This window comes from Neovison vison, chromosome 2 (genome assembly GCF_020171115.1).
Source record: "Neovison vison isolate M4711 chromosome 2, ASM_NN_V1, whole genome shotgun sequence".
NCBI classification, from domain to species: Eukaryota; Metazoa; Chordata; class Mammalia; order Carnivora; family Mustelidae; genus Neogale; species Neogale vison.
In genome coordinates, this window is record NC_058092.1 from 4,070,890 (window position 1) to 4,084,956 (window position 14,067).

Below are 14,067 nucleotides of genomic sequence, written 5' to 3' on the forward strand. Positions count from 1 at the left end.
ATGGCCCTGGAGCGGGCGCTGCAGGCGGCGCGGCAGGGCGACCTGGACGTGTTGAAGTCCCTGCACGCCGCCGGCCTGCTCAAGCCCTCGCTGCGGGACCCGCTGGACGCGCTGCCGGTGCACCACGCCGCCCGCGCGGGCAAGCTGCACTGTCTGCGCTTCCTGGTGGAGGAGGCCGCCCTGCCCGCCACGGCCCGCGCGCGCAACGGCGCCACGCCGGCCCACGACGCCGCCGCCACTGGCCACCTCGCCTGCCTGCAGTGGCTGCTCTCCCAGGGCGGCTGTGGAGTGCAGGTGGGTCTGCTCCCCTCGCTGGGCGCCCTGAGGCTTCCTCCCCAGGGGAAAGCTCTAGCCTAGAGCCCCCGTGGCTCAAGGGTGGGTGAGAGTGGGCACCTCCCTACTGAGCTTGCTTTTGAGCTCCTTCCGGAGGGCTTGGGATGGGGTGGGCTCCCCAGGTCCACGGTGACGGGGGAAGACATCCTGGCCAAGCTTTGGCCACTGCCTAGAAGAGCACTGGGTAGTGGGGAGCCAGAGGAAATTGGGCTTACCTGCGCCAATATTTAAGCCGGGATGGAGGTCAGGGGGAGAAAAGCACAGATCCAAGGGAGTCCTGGAGAATGGGCAGGGCACAGAATCAGAAGCCCAGGTCTTCTGGGATCAGGTCTGGAAGAGGGGTGGGCAAAATCCTACAGTACACCCCAGGCCCAGACCCAGGTGTCCCCAGGACCAGGACATGGGGCAGGGGTGATGGGTGTGGTACATGGGGCCTTCGTGGAACCTTAGCTGACCCTGGGACATCCACACCTTCCTGCCTTCCAGCTGTGAGTTGCTTCTCTAGCCCAGCCTGAGTCTTCCTGCCCTGGGACCCCACCTGCTCTCACTTGGGGTCCCCCAGGCTGATGTAAACCTGGTCCCTCCTGAGCTAGAGGCGGGGGCAGCTCAGGCCCTGATGTGTAGCTCTCCGGCTTGCTCCCTGGGGCAACAGAGCATCCAACAGGCACTAGGCCTGGAATTCAGGAGTGCCCCGATCTCCCAGAGCTGCCAGTCTGGGGGGGCAATGGACAGCCACCGCAGGTACCATCAGGTCTTGCTGGGCTTTGTGGTGGGGGGTTTCGGGGAGCTAGCTGCTTGGGCGAGGTGGCAAGGAGAGAGTGACCTCTGAGGGGAGTCTTAGATGATGAGAAGGACATGGCCAGGTGGGCTGATCAGAGAGTTCTAAGCACAAGGAACAAGAAGTGCAGAGCCCTAAGGCACACACTTACTTGTCCTGTGGCAGGATCAGCAAAGAAGGCAGCTGTGGCGTGGGGGGAGGGCAGAGAAGCCACCATAGGCTGGGGTTAGGAATTTGGATGATATCCTAGTTGCAGGGAAAAGCCACTGGAGGAAGGAACCAGAACTAGTTTTCCACTTGGGAAAAAACACTGGGCTAACTGGATGAAGGAGAAGAAACCGGGGTGACTCCGAGGTGGCTGGTTGTACGTTAAGGATGACCAGACCCTATTCCCCCACTTCGCCCTCAGGATGGCAAGGTCCCCCTTCCGACGCTTCCTGGGAGATGGCCGGACCCCTTATCTCCTGGCCCGCTCTGTTATCAAGACTTCCTGGCACATGGCCCCTGCCCACTCATTCGGGAGGTGGCATGCCTCCCTGTCCCAATGTCCAGGCTTGGCCGGAAGCCTCCCTAGCCCCTGCAGAGGAGAGGGGGGACACGTGGCCTTGTGCCCAGCTTATCAAGTCTGCCTCCCAGCAAGCTTGGGTGCTGGGGACGGAAGTGTGTGTGTGTGGGGGGAGGATGACCTCGATCCCCAGCCCCGCTCAGCCCAGAGATAAGCAGCTTTATGGTGTGGACCACAGCACGTGAGGGCCTGCAGAGCTGTTGGAGCCTTGGGGACAGGCCAGAGCCCATAGGCCCAAGTCCTCTCCTTATTGCCCCCTCCCCCTCCCTGGAGATCTGGGCTCAGGGGGACAGACTGGGCATCCCAGCACACAAAAGGGTCCCGGTGTGGTCCTCAAGTGCCTGTGTGCCGCTCACTCTGCCTCACCTTCTGGCTACCTGCTTCCTAGCCCCACAGCCACCCCCGAAGTCTGACAGATGACTTACTAGTCATGGCCCCAGGCCCCTGTCCCCTCTTTCCTCTCACCTGTTTTTCAAGAACCTCTGAGATTCACTACCTCCAGCCACCTTGGCCACACCTGTCCCCACAGTGCCTCTCTCTGTGGGGAGAGGGGCTTCCTTCCCTGATCCTAGGAAACCACGCCCCCCCCACGGCTGCCCCATCTGTGGGCCCCTGCCCCCCTCTCTGCCCACCTCTCCATTATCCCACCTGCTTGGCGCTGGGAGTTTGTGCTGTTCCTGCACTGTTGCCCACTCACCTACACCCGCCAACCTGTGAGTCCCGATTTGTGGGTTCTCTGGAATGCACCTCCTTGCCCAGGTAACATGAGTGGCACCTGCCAGCCCCTCATGCAACAGACACACACACACACCTGGAAGGTCATGGATGACATATGTGGTACTTCTGGGCCCAGACCATCGGCCAGCCCTCTCTGGGGTGCTAGCCCAAACCCCTCCCAGGGCCGCCTCTAACCCACACCTGGCTGTCCAGACCCTGTGACCAGTACCCGGAAGCTTCCTCCTCCACAGAGCTAGAACACAGCCCGTTTCCTGGGCCAGGAGCAGGGAGTGTGCCGCGTGCCTGGGCAGTTGCTGTTCCCTGCACTGATGTTGGGTTATTGGAGGTCCACCAACCTGGAGGCCTCTTTTCATGTGACACCTGGGGAGGGGGAGAGGGAGAGGAAGGGGCCAAGGGTTAGATGCTGGGGGTGCCCCCCAAAGTCCTGAAGCCAGCCTGGGACGGCCAGAACAGCCCAGCCCCAGCCGCCCTTGCTCTCTCCTTCGGGCGTTCCCTGAGCATCTGGGCAACCGTTGCTCCTGTGGGGAGCCCAGGAGTGCTGTGTCCTAAAAGCCTCCTATACGCAAGCTGTTCACAGTCATGGCCAGCAGGCCTCAGGGAGCCCAGCACAGGTGGCACAGGTGTGGTTCAAAGAGGGCCAGTTAGGGGCCCAAGGACAGAAGGGCCTCCGTGGCTGGGGAAAGGCAAGGACTAACGGGCGCTTCTCCCACAGGACAAAGACAATTCTGGTGCCACAGTCCTGCACCTGGCTGCCCGCTTTGGCCACCCTGAGTTGGTGGACTGGCTGCTGCATCATGGTGGTGGGGATCCCACCGTGGCCACGGAAACAGGCGCCCTGCCTGTCCACTACGCTGCCGCCAAAGGAGACTTCCCCTCCCTGAGGCTTCTCGTCAGGCACCATCCCGGGTAAGGCTGCCCCTCCTCACCTGTCTTCTGGGTAGTACGGGCCGGGGCCCTACCCTCCCCTGGCATCCTGGGGGACTCGCCGCTTCTGGGCCATCCCAGCGGCCGGAGGGCCAGGGCAGAGATGTTTCCTACCCAGGCTGAAGTTGTCCCCTTCCTGGAAGGCTGCCCACAGCCGCTTGCCCCAGAGCTTTGCCAGCAGACGCTCCCATGCAGAGCTCGCGACCGCACCTGGGAGGCTGGCACGCGGGCCCGGATCACCTGCGGCTCTCCAGGAAGCTTACCAGCCTACAGCAGGTGGCTGTCTTGAGCTCTGGCCTGTGCCCATTCGCAGGACTGCTGGAAGGGGGGTGGGTGACTAAATGGCTGGTGGCTCAGTCGGTTAAGCGTCTGCCTTCAGCTCAGGTCATGATCCTGGAGTCCCGGGTTCGAGCCCCACATTGGGCTCCCTGCTCAGTGGGGAGCCTGCTTCTCCCTCTGCCCCTCCCCCTCCCCCGGCTCGTGTTCTTGCTCACTCTCGCTCTCCCGCTCTCTCAAATAAACAGATAAATAAAAATCTTTAAAATGGGGGTAGGAATGGAGCTATAGGAGAATGTCCTAGAGCCCCTAGTCAGGAAGGAGGAGGAGGAGTGAAGGGAGAGGGCTGCCCGTGTAGACCCCCAGCCCGCCTCCTAGCCCCACAGCCCCCTGACAGCAGCTGCTCATTTCCCGGGGCCCGTCCACCCACTCCCACTAGCAAGGGAGGTGCGGCCCCCAAACCTCCCAGGGTCCCCAGCCTGAGTGGCAGTTCTGAGAAAGCAGCTGAGCAGTGGGCTGGGAGCTACCCAGGGTAGCGGAGGGTTGCGGAGAATGGGGCTTGATGCAGAGCAGGGAAGTCCTGGGGGTTCTGGGGGGAGGGAGGGTCTTAGGTGCACCTGAGAGGAAGCAGGGGTCCTGGGGGAGTGTCTGAGGAGTAGGACAGTAGTGGCCCCAGGGACCTGACAAATGGGGGCCATGAGCAGTGACTTTTCCATCAATCCAAGTGGGTGCCCGGGACATTCAGTGGTGACAGAACACCGAGCCTCGGGAGGAGAGCAGCCACAACACGAGGGGTCAGTCCTCACCACTGGCTCCGCGCTGCCGGAGCCTGCAGGGCGCGGACTCCCAGGGAGCAGGCAAGAGGCCCGCCTGGCACCGCGGCCCTTGGGGCAGGATGGCAGCCTGTGGGGCCCAGGTCAGCGGGGTGGTATAGGGCAGCCCTGAGAGACCCCAGGCCAGCCTACAGTCCATTTGCTGAAGGGAGTTCCCCGGTGTGGTTGGTGGGAGCCCGCAGACCTGCGTCCTGGACCACAGGTTCTCCTGGCCACCCTGCCAGAGGCCACTTGGTGGTTCCTAGCTCTCGACGAGCTCGGGCTTAGGTCACGTCAAAGCGGGGATTTAGAGTCGGAGGCCCCCCATGAGAGACTCCCGAGCTGGCACCAGCAACAGCACCCTGGCGGGCTCGGTCTCAGGCTCCCAGCTCCGACTCTCCAGGCTGAGGCCAGGTAGTGGCCCCTGAGACAGGCCCGCAGACCCCCTGTGGCAACGCCAATGCCCCTGCCCCACCCCCTCACTTCACACGGAGGACTCTGAGATCCTGCGAGGAGAGGAATGGGCTGTGGCCCCCTTTCTGCACCCATAAGCCCCCACACACATAACGGGCCTCCAATAAGCCAGGCTAATGGCGATGCCAACTTAGCCCAAATTGTGTAAACTGAGAGAGGACCCCCAACCCACCTCTGGAAGTGCTGATGAGGACCTGGGCCTGGAGGGGGAGGGGCGAAGCCCCAGGTTGCCCCTGAGCCCCTCCACACCGAAAAGCCTAGGGCCTAGGATGAGCTAGAACGCTCCACGGGCTGGGTTCCCACCCTTAGTGCCCCTTCTCGGCCTCAGGACCTTGGGAACCCTGACCCCGTCCAGGCCATGCCAGGTGCTGGCCGTGATTGGGCCCTGGTGCCAACCCTGAGGCCAGATGGCCTGGGCTGATGAGCCGTCAGCCCCTCCGAGGCCTCTGTGAATCTCACAGACGTGGTCAGAAGACTTGGGCCCGTTCCCGCTGCAGAGAGTGACCTGGCTGATAAGAAGGTGCTTTTCTGAGGTTGCCAGGCTGGGCTCAGGCAGGAAAGGGCAGGTGGGAACTGGGGTGGGGCCTGCTGGGAGCTGGAGGCCAGTGTCCCCGTAACCCCCATCTCGGGGATGGAGACTCCTGCTCCCCCAGGCTGCACATGGAGAGGGCAGTGGCTCAGGCAGCCCCAGGCCACAGGGCTCAGTGCGGGGACCCAGGCAGCCTGGCTGTGGAATGCCGCAGCTCCAAGCTTTCACTCTCGTGAGCCTCCCAGAGCTGCTGTGAACCGCGGTGAATTATTCACAAGGGCTCAGCTCCACCGACCGTGGTCGGGGAGGGAGGAAGGGCTCCCGGACCTATGGGTGAGAAACTCGATCCCTCCCCGGGAGGCTGTGGGCCGAGGAGCTGCAGAGGGGTAGGAGAGCAGGACCACCTGCAGGGGTGGGCTTCCTCGGGCCAGCTGCACCTGGGGCTGTAAGAAAAGGCCTGGCTGCAGGAACACCCTGCGCCCACCTGCCCCTCGTCCAGTTTATCCCAGTCTACCAGGCAAGTCCTTGCAGAGGTGGGAGAGTCGCCATGGGGACCTCCGGCGCTCTTGCCCCGTGACGAGCCTCCCTGTAGAAGGGGGTCCCAAAGGCAGCATGGAGGCTGGTGGGACCCAGGCTGAGGCTGTTTCAGGCCCTGGGTCTTGGGAGATGGAGTTGGGGGGCCGGCCCCCCTGGCCAGTCGCACTAGTGGTTGGCGGAGGGGAGCCGGGTACCCAGGCCTCCAGTCAGGGCCGACAGAGAAGGGGCCAGGAGCAGGGAGCCTTGGAGTCTGGCTTGCTTGGCCACTACCATGTGCTCCCCTGGGCTTTGTGTTGTTGGAGGGGAGCCCCAGGCTCAGCACAGACCCCCGGGCTCGGAGAATGGCTGAGGAGCTCCGGGCTCTTCCTTTCTCTGGGGCCCCTGTGCTCTGCCGTTCAAAGCAAGCAGGAGAATCAGTCTGCCCGAAGGTTTGTACCAACTGCACCTCCCTACAAGGTCTCCTCTACCTGAGGCCAGCCCCGCCCGGGGACAGAGATTGGAAAACACCCTAGCCAGGGGTCAGGATGAACTCGGATGAGCCCCAACCTGCCGAGGGCTTACTGAATGCCTAGCACCACCTGGCCATCCGCACCTTATAACCACCCCAGGCGGCAGCTCTGTACGCGGCCCAGGTGACAGACTGATTCATTCAGCTAGCGCTTATGGAGCGTCCGCTTTGCGCCAGGCAATATTCTAAGGGCCAAGTATACATCGGTGAGCCAGACAGATATCCCTACGGCGCGGTGCTGACCAAGGGAGAAACAGCGTCTCAGAGAGGCTCACTGAGCAGCTGAGGTCCCCCCCGTCCCCTGTGTGGCCTTGATCAAACCGTACCTCCTCTCCAGGCCTGTCTCCCACTCCTGCTCTAGTCCCTATTCTCTCAGACCTCCCCGGCCCTGGCCTTCGTCCCATCCAGCCGTGCCCACTTTTGAGAATGCAGGTCAGACTGCTGGACTGCCCACAGGCTGCCTGCTCACCCACAGGAGAGGCCGTTTCCTTCTAAGGACCCAGGGGCCCTCCCGCCTCTGCCCTGCCCCCACGCCTCACCTTCACGGCTCTCCCACCTGTGAGGCTCCCCCATTCCCCCACCTCACCCCCTTCCACCTCCAGAGCCTCCTTGCAGCTCCTCCTAAGGGCTGGAGCCTTCCAACCTCCCACAGGCTCTTCCTGCTGCCTAGAACTCCCCCAAGAGTCTCAGGGGCTCTCTCCTTCCCTCCAGGCTTTGGTGCCCTTCCCCTTCTCAGCAAGTTCTGCGCAGAGCCTCCTGCAGAGCCTCCTTCAGAATCCACCTCGTTCCTTGCCTTATCTTCCCTGCCATCCTTATCACCACCTGTCCTTACGCTCCGTGCACCCTGGGGTATCCTCATACGGTGTCTTCCCCAACTAGTGAGGGCAGACGTCATCAGCCGCCCAGTGCCTGACACGCCGTGAGTGTTGGTTGAGTGAATCAGGAGTCTGGGAGCCCTGAGACTTGCCTAGCCCTGCGGGCAGGTCACTGCGGGTGACCCCACATGGAGCTCCCCACTGGGTCTCCCCAGCCCATCCAGCAAATGGACTAGCCGAGGTCAAGAGCAAGCAGACGGCACAGAGTTCCTAGCCTCACTGCCCATGTCACTCGTCCCCATATCTTCTCACTCAACAACTAGCAACTGGGCAGGCCTCTGGTGCTTGGGAGGTAGTGAGCCCTCCCAGCTTCTTGGAGCCCATTCTCAGGGAGGCTCCCAGGGCAAACAAGGGGACAGATGGAGAGCTTGAGCGGTGTTCAGAGATGTTCTTGCTAATGTGCCTGTGTGTTGGTTTGCCAGCTGGTGCTCCAGTGGAACGGAGCTCTGGGACGGCAGGGGTCTGCTCCTTTCACGGCTCTGCCCCGTCCCGGCTTGTGGCAGCCTAGTGACATGTGTCCCTAGAATGACCCAGACAACTCCAGTCACAAGTGCCATAATGCAAAACGGGCTACCTTGGTAGAAACCAGTGAGGTTTTCTTTAAATTGAGAGAGTCAAGGAAGGCCTCCTAGGGCAGGTGCAAGCTCATCTGAGACCTGGATAAAAAGCGGGGCCAGTCCTGCAAAAATCTGGCTTGGCGGCGTGGCAGGTAGAAGGACCCCCCAGAGGCAGAGGCTGAGGTGGGATCAAGCTTGGGTTCACTGAGGACCAGAAGGAAGGCCTGGAAGTCTGGGAGAGTTGCAGGGAAGGGTAAGCTTCCGGAAATATTCCAGGCTTGCAGGTGGGTTGCGTATGAAGGTGACTATTCTAGAACCTTCCTCAAGTAAGGACTGCATTTCTTCCCTGGGCCAGGCCTAATTTGGGATCTTTTCAAATAAGCCAGGAGGCACGGTGAGAGGACAAGAGAGGTAGAGCCACCACAGGCCCCATGACTTTTCCAGGGTAGACTTACCCTACAACGGCGAGACGTGATACTTGTGACCTTCCTTGGGGCCGAAATTATTGCGGAAGGGGCGGGCCGCTGGAAATGCTGCTCTTTGATCCGAGTCTGGTTCCGTGGGCTGGTAACTCCTAGCTCCTGGAGGCAAAGGACGGAGATCTCCAGCAAGCAGTCCGGGTTTGCTTCAAGTCATCACGCGGCGACCTGCTTACCCTTTGAAGTTCATTCATGTCACCTATTTCCCAGAGGGGGAGAAAAATATGATTAATGTGATTGTTGCTAGAGAACTGCAGACCAATAAAGACGTCAAGGTTGAGGGTCTCCAAAGATTCCTAGGGTTTGGGCTCAGGCTACCCTCGGGGGAAGGGAGCATGGTGTCCTTTACCAGAATGGAGTTCGCAGCTGGGGAGGGTTTGAGGGAGAAAAGCGAGAGATCCACTCCAGGCACATAAAGTTGCAGAGGCCTGGGCAGTGCACACACGGACAGTGGGTAGACATGGGGACAAGATGTGGACTCCAGGTCTAAGCCAGAGACAGGGAGAGTGTCAGGTGCAGGTGACCTTTGACCCCAGAAAGTAGATGACCTCACCAGCAGGGAGAGAGAGTGTGTTCAGAAAGAAGATTCGGGGCATCTCCACCTTTGGAGGGCAGGTGGAGGCCAGGGCTCAGCAAAGAAGGCTTAGGAGACTTGGCCAAGAAGAGTGGGAAGAGACACCTGTTAGGGAGCGCGCAACCTTCCAGAACGTCCTCTTCTGTTCTCTTATAAGAGCCAAGGAGATGCTGGACAATTATGATGCCCGATTGCCATATATGGAAACTGAGACTCAGGAAGTTAAAAACCCACTAGGGCCCTGCCCAGTAAGCGAGGAGCCAGGGTGTGGGTGGTGGCCAGGGCCACAGACAGGAGCTGGGACTGGAATGGTCACCCTTAGCGTCACTTGGGCTACAGCTCGATGGGCTAGTGGGATGCTGAGGCCAGAAGGACTCCCAGACCCCGCCTCTCTCCTCTGGGGGACGCTCCACAGCAGAAGCAATGCCTCACCTGACCTGTGGTTGGTTGGGTCTGGCCACCCCAGGCCCACAGTGCCCCCACCGAGGTACAGGGAGGAGGATCCCAAAATATAACAGTGGCTCCGGGCTTGTGCCAGGTGCTGAGGGCTCTCTAAGCGCGTCTCAGGGATGCTTCCTGCTCCTGCTCTGTGGGTGACTTTGAGACAGAGACAAAAGGCAGGACTGTGACGCAGCAGGGCGAGACTCCGGTCCTTCTCTGCCTCTCTCTCCTCCAGCGAGCTGAGCATTCCGTGCACGGCACCTACCCCGTCAGGTCCCTGAACAGACTAGATGAGACAGCATGTCCGTCTGCTCATCACAGGGCCTGCAACAGATCGATCGTCCCATGAACGGCACCTGCTGACCCTGTCATCGATCATTGTGACTACTGCTATAAATTTATCTCTCTCCCCATCTAAATTAATTGATTTTGTTCCATGTGCTCATCCATAGTTTTATAATTCCCCCCCCCCAGTGAGCGTTGGGGGGCCCCTGCCCTTCTTGCCTCCAGGCCAGAGTACAGCAGGGTAACAAGGCCAGGACCCGCTTGCTCACTCTTGCCCGTCTGCGTATCTGACTGCCCCGTGGTGCTGGGGCCTCCCGGGCTGGGGGCTGTGGCTCCAAGGATGCAGAGACGGAAATACTAGTAGGAACGGTGGTAAGCTGGAGCATTTGGGGCTTCCTCTGTCCCAGAGCCTCCAGCTGAGGGTGACAGCCACTGGCCCAGCAGGAGGGAGGCTGTGGCCATCACTGCCTCCTCCTGCTCAGGTTCTGCTCTGCGCCGGCTTCTCAGACCTTCTCAGACCTTCCCAGACTGACCAGACCCCTCTGGATCATGGACACCTACCAAGCCGGGGGGTGCTAGGAGGGGCCGAGGTCCTGGCAGATCTGGTACCCCAAGTTTTGTACATTGCCTTAGGCTTCCCCAGAGAGAGAGCAGTGGGTCCTGGCTGGTGGACCCCTCAGCCTCTGATCCCCAGATCCCAGCACTCCCTGTGTCCTGGTGACAGGGTGAATAATTCAGGCCGCTGAGTGTTGGTCATGAAACATTAAGCAGGCTGTTACTGTCACATCAGTATGTGAATGTGTGTGTGTGTTGGGGGGGGAACAATGGCACTGGGGCGTGGAGGCTGGTGGCTGCAAGCCAGAGTGTTCCTGGGAAGAGGCGTGTGGGCGAGTCTCTGTCGCCAGGTGCCGTGTCAGCTCGTGAGCGCCACTGCCCCGACTCAGGCAGGGAAACGGAGGGCAGCCAGGCATGGTCCCTGTTCCACCCCAAATGCGTGAATTGTCACACTGGGCATCAGGCCCAGAAAAACGGCAGCTCTGTGTCTGGGGTGGTGGTGCCGTGTCGGAGTAAGGAGAGAGCAGGGAGGTGCCCAGTGAGGGCTGCAGGTGGCCAGAGGGGCGGGGTCAGGGAAGAGGGCAGGGAGGAGGGACTGAGGAGTGTGTGAGGGGACAGGACCAAGCCATGTCGGGGGTGACAAGACGGTGGGCGCGTGGGCAGCTAGCGGAGGACTGGGTGGCCCGGTGCCCATATTAACGGACAGCTGGGCTGGCACTTGGATGCGGGAGGGAGGACATGCATGGCCGTTAGTGGAGAGTGTGAGACTGATGTCACCAGTGGGTAGATCGGGGGGCAGACGGATGGGATGACATTTAGTCAGGTGAAGAGGTGCGTTTCCGGGGGCACGGAGGGCTGGTTCCTGGGACTCAGCCCCAGCCCAGAGCTTCCCTGTGAGCAGAGGCGGCTGCTCCCATGTCTGGGACTAGATTGTGGCTCCACCTAGTGTCTAACTATAGTAACTGTGCCCTGGGCGGTCCACCCTATTAGGAAGTCAGAAAACCGGGGGCTCCTTCAGTGGTGGGTGCAACTTCCCTGCTTCCCAGCAGCACTCCACCTCGTGGGTCTGATTCCCAGCTCCCCAGGTAGGACTCCTCCTCAGCAGCCGAGGAACAGGGATGAGGGACAGAGGCAGCTGCAAGCTGGACCTTAGGAAAGCCCCAGGAGTGAAGACAGGGATGGCCTTTCCTGTGTGCCTATTGCATGCACCGGGCCCTGCATCACAAACATACACTCAAGTGCCATTTACCAGTTGTGTTACCTTTAGGAGGCCACAGCCCCTGAGCCTCGACTGCCCATCTGCAAAAATGGGAAAGACAGTAAGACCTAAGTTAGGGCATCCAATGAGAACCTGTCCATCAATATCACTGCACACCAGGGTGCTCCGTGAATGGTGGCTGCCTGTAGAGCTGTCAAATTGACAACAAGATATCCAATTGAATTTTAATTTGAATAAACTGCAAATAATATTTTAGTATAAGTATATTCCATGCCTTGTTTGGGATATACTTATACTAGAAAATGATTTCTTGTTTCTCTGAGTTTCAGAATTAACTGGGCATCTTGTATTCTATCTGGCAACCCTACTACTCTGCCCCCTGGGAATTCAGTCTCCTGGGGGAGGCAGAAGCCAAAATTGCTTAAGTTCAATCAACTTTGAAGTGAGCCCAAGGCCATATGCGGCATGGAGGTAGGAAAGGCCTGCTCTGCCTGGGGAAATCAGGGCACGCCTCATGGAGGAAGGGATCTGGACTGAGTCTTAGGGAGGAGGAAGGAAGGGCATTCCAGATAGAGGGGGACCCGATCAAAGGCATACAGGTAAGACAGAAAGTTTGGGGATTCACAGCGATAATGGGTTAATGTGGCTGAAAAGGTAAAGAGGCCAGATCTCCATATCCTTGTAGACCTGGGTGAAAGGGGGGTTATTTACTGGGGACAGGGACTAGATGGAGGGGGGTGACTGCGTCAAAGGGGACACCCTGGAGAAGACTGGCATAGGACCAAGTGTCCAGAGGCAGTCAGGGACAGCGGGACCCGGTGACTAGACTTCTCCAACCCACTCTCCCAGCTTTCCAGAGCTCCCCTAAAGAGCGCCAGGAGCATAAGAAGGGTTTGGAGGGAGGTGGGCGCTGAGAGCCCACGGTGGGTGCTGTCTCCGCAGGGGAGTGACTGCCCAAACCAAGACCGGTGCCACGCCCCTGTACCTGGCGTGCCAGGAGGGCCACCTGGAGGTGACGCAGTACCTGGTGCAGGAGTGCGGCGCGGACCCGCACGCGAGGGCCCAGGACGGCATGACCCCGCTGCACGCCGCGGCGCAGATGGGCCACAGCCCGGTCATCGTGTGGCTGGTGAGCTCGCGGTCAGGGCGGGACGGGGCCCGGGAAGGGGCTGGGTTTGCTCGCGAAGCGGCCCGCGCGGACGGGGGGCGGGGCCTGGCGGGGCCTGGCGGGGCCTGGCGCCCAGCCCCCGCCCCTCTTTCCCGCGCCCCCTCGCGCCCAGGTGAGCTGCACCGACGTGAGCCTGTCGGAGCGGGACAAGGACGGCGCCACGGCCATGCACTTCGCGGCGAGCCGCGGCCACGCCAAAGTGCTCAGCTGGCTCCTGCTGCACGGCGGCGAGATCTCCACCGACCTGTGGGGCGGGACCCCGCTGCACGACGCCGCGGAAAACGGGGAGCTGGAGGTGGGGGCGGGGAGCTGAAGGTGGGGGCGGGGTGGGGGCTGGAGGAGCGCCCTCTGCCGGCGCGGAGCCCTCCGCACAGCCCTGCCGCGGCGCGAGGAGTGGCGGGTCCCGGCGAGGGGGCGGGGGTCCTCAGTACGTGGCGCCTTGCAGTGCTGCCAGATCCTGGTAGTGAACGGCGCGGCGCTGGACGTCCGCGACCGCGACGGATATACGGCCGCCGAGCTCTCGGACTACAATGGCCACAGCCGTTGCACCCGCTACCTGCGCACCGTGGAGAACCTGGTATGACCCCGAGCCCCTGGTTAGCTCGTCCCCCTCCCCATCCCCGCCTCCCCCCAGGGGCAGGTGTTCTTACCCCTTTAACACGGAGGAAGCTGAGTTTCGGAGACATGAAGCTCCTGTCCGAGGTCACACATGAAGAAGTGCCCCAGACCATCACCCTCTCTCTGCCCACAACCACTGACCATGGAGGAACGAGGGGGTGAAGGAGAAAGGGTCAGGGGGAGGAGGACCAGCATCATCCTGGTAGGGAGGATGGCGCCGAGAAATCACAAGACACACCTGCCGATGGGAATAGTGGAGTTCATTCACCTGCCCACAACCCACACTAGTAGCTCATTTAACTGTCCACTGCCTCTGAGGTAGGTGGTGGTAATGCCCCCGGTTCATCCAAGGTCACACAGCTACGTTGTTTGTTCCCTCACTTCATGGCTACCTCATAACTGGAAACTTGTGTGACTTTTTAAAAATTATTTTATCATGGCTGCACAGCGTGAAGTCGCCTCCTGGGACTTGAGCTCAGGTGTGGTTGGCTCCGAGTCCAGGACCCTGCCTTTTCTGATGTAATGCCCACTTTGGGGCAGGAGGGAAAACAGAGGGCAGGTCTCACAGGGGCCTTCCGAAGGACCAGCCCCAGGGGGCAGCCTGGCCGGAAGAGGCCTGGGAAATGGGAAGGGTCGGGGAGAAGGTGGGATGGCCTCTTGCCCGCAGCACTGTGTCTGCCCTTTCTGCAGGCACGGGGAGGGGGGCACCCTGGTTTGGGTGCCTCAGAGCACAGCAAGGCCCAGGGGTTAGAGACGGCAGCTGGACCCAAGGAAGAATTTTCCCCCCAAAAGGCCACCCAGAGAGACTAACAGTCCAGCAGA

At 60.8% G+C, this 14,067-nt stretch overlaps 1 protein-coding gene across 3 annotated transcripts in view; it reads left to right on the plus strand.

Annotated features, from left to right (window-relative positions):
- ESPN (espin) overlaps window positions 1-14,067 on the plus strand; it is a 30,724-nt gene continuing 16,657 nt past the window's right edge. For all 3 annotated transcript variants that reach the window (XM_044237020.1, XM_044237022.1, XM_044237021.1), the window contains exons 1-5: window positions 1-294; window positions 3,127-3,320; window positions 12,402-12,588; window positions 12,740-12,922; window positions 13,073-13,204. In XM_044237020.1, coding sequence (XP_044092955.1) covers window positions 1-294; window positions 3,127-3,320; window positions 12,402-12,588; window positions 12,740-12,922; window positions 13,073-13,204 — 990 coding nt within the window. The remainder of the gene's footprint in view (window positions 295-3,126; window positions 3,321-12,401; window positions 12,589-12,739; window positions 12,923-13,072; window positions 13,205-14,067) is intronic.